The sequence below is a fragment of the Salvelinus fontinalis genome, chromosome 18 (assembly GCF_029448725.1).
Source record: "Salvelinus fontinalis isolate EN_2023a chromosome 18, ASM2944872v1, whole genome shotgun sequence".
Lineage (NCBI taxonomy): Eukaryota > Metazoa > Chordata > Actinopteri > Salmoniformes > Salmonidae > Salvelinus > Salvelinus fontinalis.
In genome coordinates, this window is record NC_074682.1 from 4,262,492 (window position 1) to 4,282,317 (window position 19,826).

Here is a 19,826-nt window from a genome sequence, read left to right on the forward strand (position 1 = left end):
ATCTGTAAGCTGCTCTGACAGCTGATGCTTAAAGTTAGTTAGGGAAATATGAGTCTCCAGCTTCAGTGATTTTTGCAATTCGTTACAATTCGTTACAGTCATTGGCAGCAGAGAACTGGAAGGAAAGGCGGCCAAAGGATGAATTGGCTTTGGGGGTGACCAGTGAAATATACTTGCTGGAGCGTGTGCTACGGGTTGGTGCTGCTGTGGTGACCAGTGAGCTGAGATAAGGCGGGGCTTTACCTAGCAAAGACTTATAGATGACCTGGAGCCAGTGGGTTTGGCGACGAGTATGAAGCGAGGGCCTACCAACGAGAGCATATAGGTCGCAGTGGTGGGTAGTATATGGGGCTTTGGTGACAAAACGGATGGCACTGTGATAGACTGCATCCAATTTGTTGAGTAGAGTGTTGGAGGCTATTTTATAGATGACATCGCCAAAGTCGAGGATCGGTAGGATGGTCTGTTTTACGAGGGTAGCATGAGTGAAGGATGCTTTGTTGCGATATAGGAAGCCGATTCTATGTTTAATTTTGGATTGGAGATGCTTAATGTGAGTCTGGAAGGAGAGTTTACAGTCTAACCAGACACCTAGGTATTTGTAGTTGCCCACGTATTCTAAGTCAGAGCCGTCCAGAGTAGGGATGCTGGACGGGCGGGCGGGCAGGTGCGAGCAGTGATCGATTGAATAGCATGCATTTAGTTTTACTTGCATTTAAGAGCAGTTGGAGGCCACGTAAGGAGAGTTGTATTGCATTGAAGCTCATCTGGAGGTTTGTTAACAGCGTCCAAAGAAGGGCCAGAAGTATACAGACTAAGCACAGGAGGGGCCCCAGTGTTGAGGATCAGCGTGGCACACGTGTTGTTGCCTACCCTTACCACCAGGGGGCGGCCCGACAGGAAGTCCAGGATCCAGTTGCAGAGGGAGGTGTTTAGTCCCAGGTCCTTAGCTTAGTGATGAGCTTTGTGGGTACTATGGTGTTGAACGCTGAGCTGTAGTCAATGAACAGCATTCTCACATAGGTGTTCCTTTTGTCCAGGTGGGAAAGGGCAGAGTGGAGTGCGATTGAGATTGCGTCATCCGTGGATCTGTTGGGGCGGTATGCGAATTGGAGTGGGTCTAGGGTTTCCGGGATGATGGTGTTGATGTGAGCCATGACCAGCCTTTCAAAGCACTTCATGGCTACCGACGTGAGTACTATGGGGCGGTAATCATTTAGGCAGGTTTCCTTCGCTTTCTTGGGCACAAGAACTATGGTGGTCTGTTTGACATGTAGGTATTACAGACTTGGTCAGGGAGAGGTTGAACATGTCAGTGAAGACACTTGCCAGTTGTTCCGCGCATGCTTTGAGTCCACGTTCTGTATATCTGTCTGGCCCTGCAGATTTGTGAATGTTGACCTGTTTTAAAGGTCTAGCTCACATCGGCTATGGCGGGCATGATCACACAGTCGTCCAGAACAACTGGTGCTCTTATGCAGTGTTGCTTGCCTTGAAGCGAGTTTAAAAGGCATTTAGCTCATCTGGTAGGCTCGCGTCACTGGGCAGCTCACGGCTGAGTTTCCCTTTGTAGTCCGTAATAGTTTTCAAGCCCTGCCACATCCGACGAGCGTCAAGAGCCGGTGAAGTAGGATTCAATCTTAGCCCTGTATTGATGCTTTGCCTGTTTGTTGGTTCGCCTGAGGGCATAGCGGGATTTCTTATCAGCGTCCGGATTAGTGTCCCACTCCTTGAAAACGGCAGCTCTGGCCTTTAGCTCGGTGCGGGTTTTGCATGTAATCCATGGCTTCTGGTTGGGAAATGTACATATGGTCACTGTGGGCACGACGCCGTCGATGCACTTATTGATGAAGCCGGTTACTGAGGTGGTATACTCCTCAATGCCATTGGATGAATCCCGGAACATATTCTAGTCTGTGCTAGCAAAACAGTCCTGTAGCGTAGCATCCATGTCATCTGACCACTTTCGTATTGTCACAGGTACTTCCTGCTTTAGTTTTAGCTTTTAAGCAGAATCAGGATGATAGAATTATGGTCAGATTTGCCAAATGGAGGGCGAGGGAGAGCTTTGTATGCGTCTCTGTGTGTGGAGTAAGGGTGGTCTAGAGTTTTTTTCCTCTGGTTGCACATATGACATGCTGGTAGAAATTAGGTAAAGCGGTTTTAAGTTTGCCTGCATTAATGTCCCCGGGCCACTAGGAGTGCCGCTTCTGGATGAGCAATTTCTTGTTTGCTTATGGTCTTATACAGCTCGTTGAGTGCAGTCTTAGTGCCGGCATCGGTTTGTGGTGGTTAATAGAGGGCTACGAATAATATAGATGAGAACTCTCTTTGTAGATAGTGTGGTCTACAGCTTATCATGAGGTATTCTACCTCGGGCGAGTAATACCTCGAGACTTCTTTAATATTAAACATTGCACACCAGCAGTTGTTGACAAAGAGACACACACCCCCGCCCCTCGTCTTAACAGACGTAACTGCTCTGTCCTGCCGATGCACGGAGAAGCCAGCCAGCTCTATATTATCCATGTCGTCTTTCAGCCACATCTCGGTGAAACATAAGAAATTACAGTTTTTAATGTCCTGTTGGTAGGATAGTCTTAATTGTAGATTCTCCAGTTTGTTTTCCAATGATTTCACATTGGCCAATAATACAGAGGGTAGTGGTGGTTTACCTACTGGTCTGTGAATTCTTACAATACACCCCGCCATTCTCCCCTTTTTTCTCCGTATTTTCTTGACACTGACGACGGGGATTTCGGCCGTGTCTTGACAAAGCAGTATATCCTTCGTGTCGGACTCATTAAAGAAAAAATCTTTGTCCAGTTTGAGGTGAGTAATTGCTGTTCTAAAGTCCAGAAGTTATTTTTGGTCATAAGAGACGGTAGCAGCAACATTATGTAAAAAATGCGTTACAAGCAATGCGAAATAAACAAACAGAATAGTACAGTTGGTTAGGAGCCTGTAAAACGGCAGCCATCCCCTCTGGCGCCATTACTATTGATAATCATGATGACAGTATAGGTTGTCAGATCAATAACATCATACCTGTCATAAATTATACTTGAAATGTGTTTCATGTCATTGTGATGATGTTGTACCCCCTAGAGCAGGGGTGGGCAACTTTGATAGGGGTGGGGGCCTCAAAAGATCTGAACTCAAATCATGGGGGGGCTGCAGTGGCTCACGGGTCTGCGTATCCACATCCATACTCACACGTAGTCAGAGCCGGTCCTAAGCAAAAAATAATACTTTTTTCACGTTTCTCCATATTTTGCCATGGGGTATAGAGAAAATGTTGCAGTTTTAAAGCAAATTTGCAGCAAATCTAAACATTTTGCCAGTAGGTATGGATAAATGTTTGCATTTTTTAATATGATATCTGTGTGAGAGTGACTAACAAAAGTCGGGGCCCCCGGTCAGTAATTCAACCATGATTACTACAAGTTTAGATAGCTGGCCGCTAGACTAACTTATCAGTCTTTTTTGTTGTTGCTGACATAGGCTCATTGAGTGACTGTCAGTGACTGACATAAGAAAACAACTGCTGATGCACTACTATTCTAATGTTCCACATTAAGTTGAGACCCTGACTGAGTCCCCCCCCCCCCCCCTTTGGAAATTGATCTGCGGCCCAGTTGCCCATCCCTGCCCTAGAGTCTGCAAAGCTAACATAAGGAATTGTTTTAAGATGGTCATACCAAGTGTACAAAACATTAAGGACACCTTCTCTTTCCATGACATAGACTTACCAGGTAAATGCAGGTGAAAGCTATAATCCCTTATTGATGTCACCTGTTAAATCCACTTCAATCAGTGTAGATGAAGGGGAGGAGACAGGTTTAAAGAAGGATTTTTAAGATTTGAGACAATTGAGACATAGATTGTGTATATGTGGCATTCAGAGGGTGAACGGGGTATGGTTTGTGTCAAGAACTGCAACTCTGCTGGGTTATTCACGCTCAACAGTTTCCCGTGTGTTATCAAGAATGGTCCACCATCCACAGGACATCCAGCCAACCTGACAAACTTGTGGGAAGCATTGAAATCAACACGAGCCAGCATCACTGCGAAACGTTTGCGACACCTCGTAACCTTGTAGAGTCCATGCCCCCGACGAATTGAGGATGTTCTGAGGGCAAAGGGGCGGGGGGGTGCGCAACTCAATATTAGGAAGGTGTTCTTAATGTTTTGTACACTCAGTGTATGTACAGTATATATATTTAATGAAACATACTTTTGACCAGCTATTATTAGCCCATATAAATGCATTGAATAACATATTCATATATGGCATAACAGATAGTCAGTTCAATTTTGTCTGATAAATAAATATAAGAAAGCTCAGGAAATAGTTTTTATAAATGATTTACCCATATGCCTTACTTCCATACATTTTTGAAACTGATACTGGGTTGTCTTCAGACGAGTCTTCTGAAGCTTTTTGGGGGTCATAGAGCAAATCAACCGACATGTACGTGCTTGTGAGTCTCAGCTTTCCATGGTGGGGTCATTGTAGTCTGTAGCCCAAACCGTGCGGATGCTACAGACAGAAGTTGGCACATCGGCTGTACCAACTTCTGACGAGTCCCGTGACACTTGTAGGGGTCGTAGATCACGGAAAACAGCACCGTGTTTGTGAGAGTCTCAACTTTCCATAGTGGGGTGATATTAGTTTGTAGCCTAAACCGTTCGACTGATTTTCGGGATGTCTCATGGTCGGAAAAACACCACTCTAGCTCTGCCACCTTCCACCACAGATGCGGAAGGCTGACATAGGTGGATGTGGTGGATTGAGAAGCAGCCCATGCAAAAAAAACTGCTTAAAACAGAGAGATTTTGGATGGGACATGTCTCATTTTGCAAATTTTTTCCCCCACCTGGTTGCGGACATTGACTCTAGTTCATGTTTTATGCTTTATTACATAGTTATAACCTCATAAGTAGTGTAATTGATGTAGCTAAACGTACAGCAAATTATAACATGCAATGAACTGAGACATTCCTAATCTGACATTCCTAATTAGCCATACGTGCTTACATTTCAGTTGAGTTGTGAAAACTCATGGCCGCAACAAAATCATTTCTACAATATTGGTTTCTAGGCCATCAGTAAAAACGAGCTAGTTGCTTTTCGTAACACCGGATTAAGTCGTCATGACCTTCAATTACCATGGTCCCAAAACTGTCCCAAACACCCATTCCCAATAAACTGTGCAATGTGCATATCCTTATATCTGTCCACTTGGGTTCTCTGCTCCAAAATGTGATATTTTGATGAAGCTTAGGTGATGCAATCAGAACGTCTTCCACTAGTTCTAACCTGTCCCCCCTCTCTCTCTCTCGTCTCTCTCCAGCCCAGTTGGAGTTTGTGCAGATCCTGGTGATCGTTGTGGTGATGATGGTGATGGTGGTAGTGATCACCTGCCTGCTCAACCACTACCGCCTGTCGGAACGCTCCTTCATGTCCAGGGACAGCCAGGCCCGCAGGCGCCACCTACCACTGCCCTCTGTAAGTACTCTACCCTGACCAGGGCTGTGAACTAACTTTGCAGTCTTCATACAGACTAAGGGGTAGACTTACAGCCTCCACACAGACCAGGACATAGACTTTACTTTACAGCATTTACTCCACACAGACCAGGGTGTAGACTTAATATGAAACTAAAACCACCATGTTTCTACTTGGAAATAGGCAAGCCATAGTACAGGGTCCTATTTGGACATCATGGCAGGCCCGAACTAGCCATGTCAGAAAAGCAGATCATTTTTTACTAATGCAAGCACACGTGATAAACAGACAATGGAATTCAGTTGGACCTGTATACTACATACAGTATATGGGTTGATGTCGGTGTTTCTTTCTTTGTGTCTCTTTGTGAGACAGAGGCTCACTGGAGACGGGTTGTCTGCCACATGTCTGCCACATCGCTCAGTGCAGTGATCTGGAGATTCCAGGACCATATGACTGCACTGCTGCTTTCTGAGTCACACACCAACACATACTGTTGCTTTCTGAATCACCTAGCCCGGCATTCATCTGTTAGGAAATATGGGGCAGGATGCTGTGTGTGTGTGTTATCAGGTTTGGGTTTGATTCAGAATTGTGGAATTGACTCCCATTCAACTCAGGAGTTGGAATTAGAATTGCATTGGCCACACCCCACGGGACATAGAATTTGAGTTTAAGTGACAGGACATAGAATTGAATTCAGTGCAATTCAATGAAATTCCACTCAGTTATCCAACATGAGAGTTTCATTGAATCTGACAGGTTACACTTCAAGATACCAAATAATATATCACTTTACTCCAGAAACAATTTTCAAATATTATTTTAACCTCAGTGCTTACAATAGCTAATTCTATTTCCACCATTAATTTCATTGGTTTGGCTTCTTTTTGAAGGCTTTAGGGTCAAAAAGAAGGGCTGACCTAATGCATTCCGGGAAATTTAGTCTTTCCCCCATATTGAACTAAATTTAAGTGATTCATGAAATATAATAACTTAGAATATTCACATATTTCAATACAATAGGCTTACACCTAATGTAGAATAGACGAATGCATTTGAATTTCACTGAGTTCAATTATATTTCCTTTAATTCAAATTGCAATTTTGTATCCTGTTTACGGCTTCGATTCAAATTCAAGAATGTAATTGGAATTTATGAGGCATTCTCAATCCAATTCTGAATTGAGCACAACCCTTTGAGCTATGCAGACTTCTGCGTACTCTGCAGGAGGGGGTATGAGTCATAGATGACAGAGCGTCTCCCCCCCCCCCCTCTCTCTCTGTGTGTGTTGGGATTGCTTCTGTGAAGAGCACAGGGATTAATCTCATCCACCCACCCTATGCTCTGTGGTTGGCTCTTTGGCTGGAAAGGGAAGACCTCCACCTAGTGGCACAACATGGTATCCATTGACATGATACATGCTCTCTGTCTCTTTCTTTCTCACAGGACGGGAGTCTGTGGTCCTCAGATGGCCCAGGGCACACCAGTGGAATGAGCGAGGTAAAGTGGATTATGGGTGGAAGTGGGCAAACTACTGCCCGTTCAATTTGTCCCACAGGAGTTTTTCTTTTGGGCAATAAAAACGGGCAATAAAAACATTCCAAGCCACTCCTGAACGTCTAAAACTAGATAGTAAGAATGTAGAAATGGTAATGGGCCTATATATTTAAAAATAACTGCACATTTTCTGACAGCAAATTGATTTTGACTAACAAATCGTGACCAAAAAAATCTTTGCCACCCTCCGTTCAACTACAAAATCCCGATGTGGCCCTCGAGCCAAAACATTTGCCCACCCCTGTTTTAGGTCTATAGGGGTCATCCCTAAACACAGGGACCTTGTCTGGGCCTTATTCCCTTTAAAGTGCACTACTTTTGACCAGGGCCCCAAAAGTAGTGCACTGTATAGGGAATAGGGTGCCATTTGGCCCGTAACCCTAGACTTGAAGAACCTACCCAGGAACCTGGGAACACTACTTGTGTTTGTCCGGAAATTAATTATGGATTTGTCCTTGGATATTAGAGCAGATGGGCTATGAGAGTTTATTGATGTTCATAGCATAGCAATGACAACAATGGTGCTGTATCAATATACCCTCACACTAAGTCACTGTGGATAAAAGAGGGTTCTGAACAAGGAGATGACATTGGAAATACCTTGTTAAACTTTTTTTGTGTTGTCCTCACGAAGATAAATGACCAAATATAAATGTGTGTGCTACTCTTCCTGTCCTCCTCCCTTACAGCAGCAGGTGTACACCACGCGTCCCCCGGACCGCATCCCCTCCTATCTGCAGAGGGAGCGTCTGGCCCGCTTCCAGCCCACCTACCCCTACCTGCCCCACCCCATCATTGACCTGCCGCCCACCATCTCGCTGTCGGACGGCGAAGAGCCTCCGCCCTACCAGGGCCCCTGCACTCTGCAGCTCCGCGACCCCGAGCAGCAGATGGAGCTTAACAGGGAGTCGGTGCGCGCGCCCCCCAACCGCACAGTCTACGACAGCCACCTCCTCGACACCTCCCTGTGCCCACCGCCCAGCCTCAACCCCGGGGTCAGCACTACCACGGTAGCCACGGCTGCCCAGGCCTACTCCAGCCGAGTGGAAGGGGCACCGCCAACTTATAGCGAGGTGATAGGGCACTACTACCACCCCTCTTCACTACCCAGGCACCACCACCAGACTTCCAGTGGCGGCAGGGGCACGGGGCGTGGAGTCGGGTTAGGAGGCCCGGGTACCTCGTCGCCGTCCTTGCTACTCCACGGGATTCTCAAGCAGGCCCACCTGGGCAGCCTGGAGAGCAGGAATGTGAGCAACAAAAAGGAGAAGCAGACGCCCGAACAGGTGTGACGACAGTGTTGGTCTCGGGCGTTGTTTCCGAGGCTGCTTTCTCCTTCTCGGCGCACTTTAGCTGAACTGTTGGTGGCAAGCAGGGTTGGAGAGGGCGACATGCAGTGGCAGGGGGGGGGGGGCAGGCGCACAAAGACAAAGGACTGCACTCCCCTCTTAACTTTACCCACGGTCACCGTCTTACTGAAACCCGTCACTCCTTAACTTACGTTGTATAAATATTTACTTGTTTTTTTTCCTTGCTTTCAGCTTTTTTTCTGTACTGGCAAATGCAAAAACAACAAAACAAAACAATATTCTCTCCAAGTAATTAGGTTTATTTTGTTTTTGTGTCCCTTTGCATTGGGCTTCACAACAAACTGCATCATTTTCTAGTTACTTATCTCCTCGTAGTTTATCCTTAGTTCCTCCAGGGTCTTTCAGAATGACCAGGACTTCCTTTTTTTGAGATGCAGATGGTTATTTTAGTGAGCCTCCCCCTAACCCCTTTCTGGCTTTGAATACTGTCTGTGTACCTGGCTTGTACAGGGAGGGCCTTGATAGCACTCTTGTAACAGGTTGACAGGTTCAGGCTCTCACGGGTTCCAAGATTTAGATTCATACGTTAGCCCGAGTTAGCCTCTCAGCTCATGACCCAGTTAGCCTCACTGCCAGACAGATCCCCGTCGCTCCTCATCAATCCGCATCAGAGGGTGCGGTGGTCAACGTTGGCATCTATGGAAACACGTGATTGACAGCTGACTGGGTTTGTGATGTCAGGCCATGTGTGTCAACATGAGTACTGGATTAGAGTCCTGAGTCTGGGTCAATTGAGTTCAGCACTGTGCCCACTGAAGTGATATATATCCATCGTACTATCTGGACCCATCTGAGGTTAGTACTGTACTTTAGTTCTTTGTCTATTTGAGTTTAGTACTGTCTGTGTGTCTTTGGCCAGAGAAGTTCAGGAGTTCCTCTGTGCAAATACTCTTCTTGTTTTTTTATTATTATCTTTTTTAAAGAGATGTTTGCACAAGATTCAAGACTGTTGATCTGGAGAAAAATAAAATCAATCTGCAATATGTATCATAAGAGAGGAGAGCGGCGGTATTTTTGTAAACAAATGGATTCTAAAGATAAAAATACGTTTTTTTTTTATGTTTTGTCTCCTCTAGAAGAAAAGGTAAAAACGGTAATCTGTTGGTGTGCCAACTCAAACGTGTTTAACATTGTGCTATCTATACATATACAAATTATTGGCACCCTGATAAAGATAAGCAAAAAAAGACTGTATAAAATAAATAATACAATAATTATTTATTGTATGCAACAACAAAAAAAGATTATTAAGTTATTTTATACTAATACAATTGCTCAGAGAAAGAGATTTTGTTTAACAAGTACTTTTTGGCACCCTACAGATTCTTAGAAGTAAAAACAAACAACATTTTATCTGTAATATCATTCTACTTTTTAAAATGAATCTCAGTTTAAGGAACTTTATTATGGCCTTCCATGAATTCCTGTTTCACCGGGGTATAAAAATGAGGTAACATGCATGTAAAATCCCTTTGTCATCTATCACCATGGGGAAAGGCAAAGAACTCACAAATGAAAAGAGACAAATGGTTGTTGACCTTCATAAATCAGGCAATGGGTACAAAAGAATAAGCACACAAAAAACAAATATACCACTTACCACTATTAGGGAAACAATTAAGGAGTTTAAAACCACTGGAGCAATGGTCAACTTGCCTGGTATTGGATGCATGTGTATCTTGTCCCCATGCACAGTGAGGAAGATGGCTTAGGAGGCAGTGAACAATCTAAAGGCCAAAATTGGAGAATTACAAAACTTGGTCGCATCTACGATTATACGCCACTTCCATGCCAATATGTCTTTGGGAAGGGTTGCTAGAAAAAAAGGCTTTATTGAAAGCAATCGACAAATGTAAACGCCTGGAATTTTCTAAATGGCATTGGCACAGATTGGTACCTGTGCTATGGTCAGATGACATGAAAATAGAACTCTTTGGCCATGCACACCAGTGGTGGTTTGGCATTGAGAGAAGGATGCATATACAGGAAATAACCTCATTCCTACTGTAATATATGGTGGTGGGCCTTTGACGTTAACTTGGCCGCAAGTGGACATTCAAGCAAGACAATAACCCCAAGCACACATCAAAATCCACAGAGAAGTAGTTAATTGACCAGAAAATCAACATTTTACAATGGAAATAAAAGTGTCCGGACTTGAACCCCATTGAAAACCTATGGTTTGAATAAGAGGGCAGTCCATAAGCGCAGGCAAGATATATCAAGGATCTGTAAAGATTCTGTATGGAGGAATGGTCTAAGATCCCTCCCAATGTGTTCTCCAATCTCATAAAACAGGGGTGAAAATAATTTTGCCACCTATCTTGCATCTCTGAGCTATTGTATTAGTATAAAATAATGTAATTTCCCAACTTTTTGGTAGCATACAATATAGCGCAGTATTTGCAGTATTTATTTTAGTAAGGTTTTTGCTCATCTTTATCAAATGTGCCAATCATTTTAGACATGACTATATATGTATCAATGTATGTGTGTGTGTGTGTTCTATAAACAGTACCAGTCAAAAGTTTGGACACACCTACTCATTCAAAGGTTTTTCTTTATTTTTTACTATTTTCTACATCGTAGAATAATAGTGAAGACATCAAAACTATGAAATAACAGATATGGAATCATGTAGTAACCCAAAAAGTGTTAAAGAAAACTACATATGTTTTATATTTGAGATTCTTCAAAGTAGCCGACCTTTGCCTTGATGACAGCTTTGCACACTCTTGGCATTCTCTGAACCAGCTTCATGAGGTAGTCTCCTGGAATGCATTTTAATTAACAGGTGTGCCTTGTTAAAAGTTAATTTGTGGAATTTCTTTCCTTAATGCGTTTGAGCCTATCAGTTGTGTTGTGCCAAGGTAGGGGTGGTGTGCAGTCGCAGAAACCATCAAGCGCTATGATGAAACTGCCTCTCATTAGGACCGCCGCAGGAAAGAAGACCCAGAGTTAGCTCTGCTGCAGAGGATAAGTTCATTAGAGTTACCAGCCTCAGAAATTGCAGCCCAAATAAATGCTTCACAGAGTTCAAGTAACAGACACATCTCAACATCAACTGTTCAGAGGAGACTGTGTGAATCAGGCCTTCATGGTCGATTGCTGCAATTAAACCACCACTAAAAGACACCAATAATAAGAAGAGACTTGCTTGGACCAAGAAACACGAACAATAGGCATTAGGTGGAAATCTGTCCTTTGGTCTGATGAGTTGAAATTTGAGATTTTTGGTTCCAACAGCCGTGTCTTTGTGAGACGCAGAGTAGGTGAACAGATTATCTCCGTGTGTGTGGTTCCCACTGTGAAGCATGGAGGAGGAGGTGTGATGGTGTAGGGGTTCTTTGCTGGTGACACTGTCAGTAGTGTATTTAGAATTCAAGGCACACTTAACCAGCATGGCTACCACAGCATTCTGCAGTGATACGCCACCCCATCTGGTTTGCACTTAGTGGGACTATCATTTGTTTTTCAACAGGACAATGACCCACCACACCTCCAGGCTGTGTAAGGGCTATTTGACCAAGAAGGAGAGTGATGGAGTGCTGTATCAGATGACCACAATCACCCACCCCCAACCCAATTGAGATGGTTTGGGATGAGTTGGACCGCAGAGTGAAGGAAAAGCAGCCAACTAGTGCTCACCATATGTGGGAACTCCTTCAAGACTGTTGGAAAAGCATTCCAGGTGAAGCTGATTGAGAGAATGCAAAGCGTGTGCAAAGCTGTCATCAAGGTGTAACTACTTTGAAGAATCTAAAATATATTTAGATTTCTTGTAACACTTTTTTGCTTTCTAAATGACTCCATATGTGTTATTTCATAGTTTTGAAGTCTTCACTAGTATTCCACAATGTAGAAAATATTAAAAATAAAGAAAAACCCTTCAATGAGTAGGTGTGTCCAAACTTTTGACTGGTACTGTGTGTATACAGTTGAAGTCGGAAGTTTACATACACTTAGGTTGGAGTCATTAAAACTTGTTTTTCAACCACTCCACAAGTTTCTTGTTAACAAACTATAGTTTTGGCAAGTTGGTTAGAACATCTACTTTGTGCATGACACAAGTAATTTGACCAACAATTGTTTACAGACAGATTATTTCACTTATAATTCAAGTCTGGTTCATCCTTTGGAGCAATTTCCAAATGCCTGAAGGTACCACGTTCATCTGTACAAACAATAGTACGCAAGTATAAACACCATGGGACCACGCAGCCGTCACACTGCTCAGAAAGGAGACGCGTTCTGTCTCTTAGAGATGAACGTACTTTGGTGTGAAAAGTGCAAATCAATCCCAGAACAACAGCAAAGGACCTTGTGAAGATGCTGGAGGAAACAGGTACAAAAGTATCTATATCCACAGTAAAACGAGCACTATATCGACATAACCTGAAAGGCCGCTCAGCAAGGAAGAAGCCACTGCTCCAAAACCGTCATAAACAAGCCAGACTACGGTTTGCAACAGCACATCGGGCCAAAGATCATACTTTTTGGAGAAATGTCCTCTGGTCTGCTGAAACAAAAATAGAACTGTTTGGCCATAATGACCATTGTTATGTTTGGAGGAAAAAGGGGGACACTTGCAAGCCGAAGAACACCAAGGTGTTTAAAGGCACAGTCAATTTAGTGTATGTAAACTTCTGACCCACTGGAATTGTGATACAGTGAATTATAAGTGAAATAATCTGTCTGAAAACAATTGTTGGAAAAATTACTTGTGTCATGCACAAAGTAGATGTCCTAACCAACTTGCCAAAACTATAGGTTGTTAACAAGAAATTTGTGGAGTGGTTGAAAAACAAGTTTTAATGACTCCAACCAAAGTGTATGCAAACTTCCGACTTCAACTATATATATATATGTATTTGTATGTGTATATGTGTATATATATATCTATGTGTGTATATATATGCGTGTATATATGTGTATATATATATTTACACATATATGGAAACAAATAAACTAACTTAAAAATGGCAATTTTAGAGTTATTTATATAGCCTAATTGTTCAAAGGAATTGCACTATTTTTTATTATAATGAAATGGAACGAGAAATAAAAATTCACCTCTATTGTCAAGGAAACGTGGGGCCTCATTTATAACCGTTGCGCATATTTTACTCTGAATAGCTGCGTGCTCTATTTCTGAAAAAATAAATGAAAATGATACACTTGGAGCACGCCATACATGTGCATGTTTTCCATTAAAAATCTGACCTGTCGGAAAAAAAACTGTGCACATGTGAACGAGCATTATAACTGTGCCTGAATAACACTCATCATTCACCTTTTATCGTGACAATAATAGCCTTATTTGCTGTATAATTTGGTAGTATTGAAATTAGGCCAATACATTATATCTAAAGGAAATCTACATTTGTGAACTTGATCAAATGTCTTTGGAGGTGTTGTCAAAATGTCTTTTTTTTTCAGTGACATTTGCTGTTTGACCATTTCTGAACCACAAAAACAATTGCAAATTGTTGTGGACTTGTAAACAGATTGTTTTTATTCAATAATGTTTCGCATTTACTTTCGCACGAACCTACATGTGATGCACTGTCCACGAATTCGGAAAAACATTTAAATTACAGTAGGTCTACTTACAGTGGTAGCCTACACACTTCAATGCAAAAGATCAACTGTCTGTGCACCTGTTAAATTCTACTGTATGTTATAAACTGCGCTCCATTTCGGCTGCATTGAGCAAAAACGTATACAAAAATGAAATTATAATAGCCTTTCTAATAGGCCCAATTAAATGAGAGATGTACTTATCTTTTTACTATTATGAAGTGGTCCAATTAAATGAGAGATGGGACGAATGGTAGCCCATCCTATCTTGTTGTAGACCTATAGGCTATTTCGCTAGTATGAAACCATCACAGTCAGAAAAGGTGAGGAATTTATTCTGCGATTATCATGGAAACTAAATGAATAATCGGAAATAGATTTCAAATTATTTTAGAATGCAAAGATGAAGAAAAATTGAATTTTGCTCTTCTCACTAACAGCAAATGATTGCATCTTATTATTATATTTACCTACCTGTTTTTTTGTTATGAATAAGTCATTATATATTCCCAATTTGCACAAGGCTACTAGGGTACATTTGCCTTCTTGCAATGCAATACTTCAACCACTAAAAACTGTGCTTACCCATGGTCTAGAGTTTGTGGGAGAATAAGCATATTCAATTGTTAAGGTCAGTTTTTATGAATGCCAACTTTTGCGTGAAAACTGGCGCATGCACATTTTGTACACGCACAATGTTTGTAAATGAGGTTCCTGGAGGTTTGTGTACATGTGTGATCATGAATGACAGAGCCATCATACCTTTAAACTCCAGTTCGAGTCCTTTATCTGCAGAGAGCCCAGATGGTCTGACCAGAAGTAGGGTGAAATTGCCCCAAGACGCTGAGGGAGAGAGGTAGTGAGGATAGGAAAAGAAAGGGAGAGGGAGAGAGATTAGCAGGCAACTGTACGCTGGACACATCCGCCTACTGTCTGGGCTTCTCTCCAACAGGCATCTCTTAGCACTTGAATTAAGAAGGAGAGAGACACAATCTCCCTCTGTCAGCATTGGTCGCACTTCTCTATTGACGTGATTCAACTTCTTCGTCCGAGGCAAGACTCAAACTGCAAGGTGTCCCAACTGAAGCTGGTATCACAGCAAAGAAGAGAGAGGGAGGGAAGAGAGGACAGAGGTCGACAGGAAAAAAACACCAGACAAGGCTGTCCGCTCGCCCCTCTCGCTTTCTTCCCATCGGCCCTGCTTAATTTATTTTGTACTGTATCTTTACATTCAATTTGAGGACAAATACCTAAATCAAAAGAAAAATGTCTGACCCCTCATAAGCAAGCAGCTAAAGGATTGATCTAAGAGGCGTGGCTCTTTGACTTCTCACCCCTGGTGACATCTCATGATGCAGTTTGATGACTTCAGAGGGGAGCTTGTGTAGGTTTCCTGGTTGGATTCCAGTCTTTTCTTCAGGGAAACCAGTGCTGACTGATAACTATGCAGGCAGGATGGGGATTGACCCATTAGAAACGAAGAAGGAGGACCCACTATTGGCATACCAAACCATACTGCTTTGTAATCTTGACATAACACTTGGCATTATGCCCGTCGTAACATTGCATGACTGTTCATTAACAACAACCTTTTTTCGGGACTTGAAATGAAATGTCATGGATAATGACGACAGACGTTAAGGAATGTTAATGAAAACAACATAATGTGGGTATCATGTCAAGTTGCATCAAGTAAAGAGCAATTTTTTCCTCAGAACTTAACTTTTCAACATATCTGCTAATACAATGTACTTCATAGAGAAATTTAAGTCATTGCGAGATCCAATGTTTTTCATTCTCCCATAAGATGTTTGTTTGTGTTGGTAATGTACGCTGCCTTGCCCCGCTAATGAACTGTACCCTCTAGACCGGGTGCTCAGATGAAAGCAAACCAGAACCACTCAGACAAAACAGATAATCCCAAAGATTTCAAATGGTGTGCCTTTAGGGTTGACTCGATCACCCCCGTTCCCTGTCTGTAATGAGCTCTTCCTGTTCCATAGAGATGCCTGTGTTCAATGAGGGAGTCCCACACAGACCCGCTTGTGCTGCCATAGGCTGGCTGTCGGTCCCATTGAAAATGTTCGGTGTTTGTGTGCCTGCCTGTGCTGACAGATTGGGCTCCGTCTGTACTATCAATCTGCCTAGACTGGCCCTAGACTGACTCACATATTGAGAGAGACTTATAGTTGATGATAACAATCATGATAATGTTGATAGAGGTGTCAAGGAGAGCGTTGCAATATACCTAATCTTTGCCTTTTGATAATGTAGTTGTTGTTTAACTTGGAGAAATGTAATGATTGTTTTCTATGTTGTTGTAAAAAAAAAAATATATATTATACATTTTGCTCCAATTCATTGTACATGTGTATGAGGGTTTTGCTGTATAACTCGCAAATGAATAACAGAACATGTATTCCATGGTGTGACCACCAGGTGTCTTCCCAAGCAATACTGTCTACCATATTGAGTCAGGCTTTGGAGACAATTGCCCAAACTAGGTTGGGCATCACTTTGTTTCAATGTATCCAGGACCACAAGTTTCTGCACTTAAGTCAAACTGGTAGAGTTGATGGGAAGTACTATTAGGTGATCGATCAGGTGCCAGAATGATGCCTTTGCTACTATTCACCCTTGCGTTGTCGTCAACATGCTCTGTAGTTTTTAATGTGGAAAATGTTCCTCTAGCTTTTGGGGGTGCCATTTTGAAAATGAGTACGAGGAGAAACCAGACGGGGTCAGGTGTAGAGGCATCACCCTGGGTAAGAACTTTCTTTACCTTCCTCCACCCTTCCAACTACAGTCTCCTTGACCAGTGTGAATAGTACGGTGTCCATAATAGGACAGCAGCGATTGAGGCTGTCCTAATATTGACACTGTAGAGTGGACCTGACTGGGTTCAAATCTGCCATATTACCCAATGGTCTACATATCCAAATCACGATAGATTCCCTTCTCCACCACATGCTCAGTTCTAGATGTGTGCCTTCTGTGGTTGAGACATTTTTTGTCGTGCGTTATAGTGCCATTTTTCTGGCTGTGGATTCTTTTGCTTTTTCACATGAAACAAATCGCCCTTCTTATTTGCAATACCAAAAAAAATACAATAAAGAATTGTCTCCCTGTTCTATCATAAGATGATCATTTCCAACTCCACTGCATACATACCGATAAGAGTAAATGTCAAACTTGAAGCACTAAAGTAAACCAAAAGGGAGAAGCGTGGGATGGACAGGTTCCTATGGGCACAGCTCTATGAATATACAGTAGAACATAGCAAACAGAACTTGTACTAGTATACAATACATGTCCCTCTACTGCATTATTTAAAAAAAAAATGTACTTAATCATCTGTTTTAGATTGTTATTTGCATTATTTCTTTCAATAAGTTACTGTTGAGGGTTTCAGTGTGAAAAAAAAGGCATTTTCAAAGAAGGAATAAACCTAACCAGAATCTTTTGGACTGGGCTCTTTTCCTTTGTTTTGACAGTTAACTGTTCTGTTGCTTTGTTTGTTTCGCCCTTCAAATCAGTGTTACTTTGCGACTTTAAAAAATAGAAATACTTTTTTTTTTTACACGAGTGATGATTGTTTTTTTTTTTTTACATAAGGTTGCAGTTTAAGCATATTTATAAAACTCTTAAGCAACTTATTAACTGTACAGAAAAATGGACGATCCTGGTGCTTGTTTTGTTATGACGCTTTGTGTACTGATGAAGAGGTAATACTGTCAATATAAAATCAGTTCTATTCTATAACAAGCTCCATGCCGAGATGTATTGCAGTAAATATATAGGTCCTACAATTGTCGACAATAATTGCTTACGTGTATCAACATTGTTTATTTTAATATACAGTACCAGTCAAAAGTTTGAACACACCTTCTTATTCCAGGGTTTTCCTTTATTTTTTACTATTTTCTACATTGTAGAATAATAGTGAAGACATCAAAACTATGAAATAACACATATGGAATCATGTAGGAACCAAAAAAGTGTTAAACAAATCAAAATATATTTTATATTTGAGATTCTTCAAAGTAGCCACCCTTTGCCTTGATGAGAACTTTGCACACTCTTGGCATTCTCTCAACCAGCTTCATAAGGTTGTCATTTCAATTAACAGGTGTCCCTTGTTAAAACTGAATTTGTGGAATTTATTTCCTTCTTTCAGCTAATCAATTGCGTTGTGACAAGGGAGGGGTGGTATCCAGAAGATAGGCCAATTTGGTAAAAGACTAAGTCCATCATTACTTTAAGACATGAAGGTCAGTCAATCTGGAAAATGTCAATAACTTTTTGCTGCTAAGAAACCACTATTAAAGGACACCAATAATAAGAAGAGACTTGCTTGGGCCAAGAAACATGAGCAATGAACATTAGACCGGTCTTTGGTCTGATGAGTCCAAATTTGAGATTTTTGGTTCCAACCGCTGTGTCTTTGTGAGATGCACAGTAGGTGAACGGAAGATCTCCGCATGTGTGATTCCCAGGTGAAGCATGGAGGAGGAGGTGTGATGGTGTAGGGGTTCTTTGCTGGTGACACTGTAAATTATTTATTTAGAATTCAAGGCACACGTAACCAGCATGGCTACTACAGCATTATGCAGCGATATGCCATCCCATCTGGGTTGTGCTTAGTGGGACTATCATTTGTTTTTCAACAGGACAATGAACCACCACACCTCCAGGCTGTGTAAGGGCTATTTGACCAAGAAGGAGAGTGATGGAGTGCTGTATCAGATGACCACAATCACCCACCCTAAACCCAATTGAGATGGTTTGGGATGAGTTGGACCAAGGAGAGTGATGGAGTGCTGTATCAGATGACCTGGCCTTCCCAATCACCCAACCTCAACCCAATTGAGATGGTTTGGGATGAGTTGGACTGCAGAGTGAAGGAAAAGCAGCCAACTAGTGCTCAGTATATGTGGGAACTCAAGACTGTTGGAAAAGCATTCCAGGTGAAGCTGGTTGAGAGAATGCCAAGAGTGTGCAAAGCTGTCATCAAGGCAAAGGCTGGCTACTTTGAAGACGCTAAAATATATTGGTTACTACATGATTCCATATGTGTTATTTCATAGTTCTGATGTCTTCACTATTATTCCACAACGTAGAAAATAGTTTTAAAAAATTAAGAAAAACCCTTGAATGAGTATGTGTGTCCAAACTTTTGACTGGTACTGTATATTGGATCCTTAAAGTTTTGGTGGGTTTGTATCTATATTTGATAAGAACAAGAGACAATGTATATTACAGAACATGCTATGAATCTGACACATTTCAATTATACCCCAATTAAACTAATAAAAACATTTTATAAAAACTGTCTGCTGGTCTTTTTACTCTCACTTTCACATCACTGACCATGAAGAGTAAAATACAGACATTAGTCCACAACTACACAATTTCTTATGAGGCATAATGTCAATGTACCACCTCCCTTATGGAAAGTTTTGACATACATTTTTATGAAGTAAATCCTATGAGTATGGCTTTCTATAAGAAAACACAACATATATGATTATTACGCAATTCCTATGTTTGTCAAATATAGTGAGCTCAAAAAGTATTAGGAGAGTGACACATTTAACCTCATAGTCATTGTATCATTTCAAATCCAAAGTGCTGGTGTAGAGAGACAAAACAACAACAAAAGTGTCATTGTCCCAATACTTTTGGAGCTCACTGTATATGTGACAACATCATAAGGAAAACATATGGTTCTTATATTATGGCTGTGTATGAATGTGCCCTACTTAATTTAAGACATATACCAGTTATGGTTCTTGCTACATGT

At 41.8% G+C, this 19,826-nt stretch overlaps 1 protein-coding gene across 2 annotated transcripts in view; it reads left to right on the forward strand.

Annotated features, from left to right (window-relative positions):
• The window catches only part of LOC129814828 (protein TMEPAI-like), an 86,854-nt gene extending 67,502 nt beyond the window's left edge, over positions 1–19,352 (forward strand). For both annotated transcript variants that reach the window (XM_055867889.1, XM_055867890.1), the window contains exons 2-4: positions 5,358–5,512; positions 6,963–7,016; positions 7,763–19,352. In XM_055867889.1, the coding sequence (XP_055723864.1) occupies positions 5,358–5,512; positions 6,963–7,016; positions 7,763–8,365 (812 nt within the window). In that variant the 3' untranslated portion in view covers positions 8,366–19,352. The remainder of the gene's footprint in view (positions 1–5,357; positions 5,513–6,962; positions 7,017–7,762) is intronic.
• The last annotated feature ends 474 nt before the right edge of the window (positions 19,353–19,826 follow it).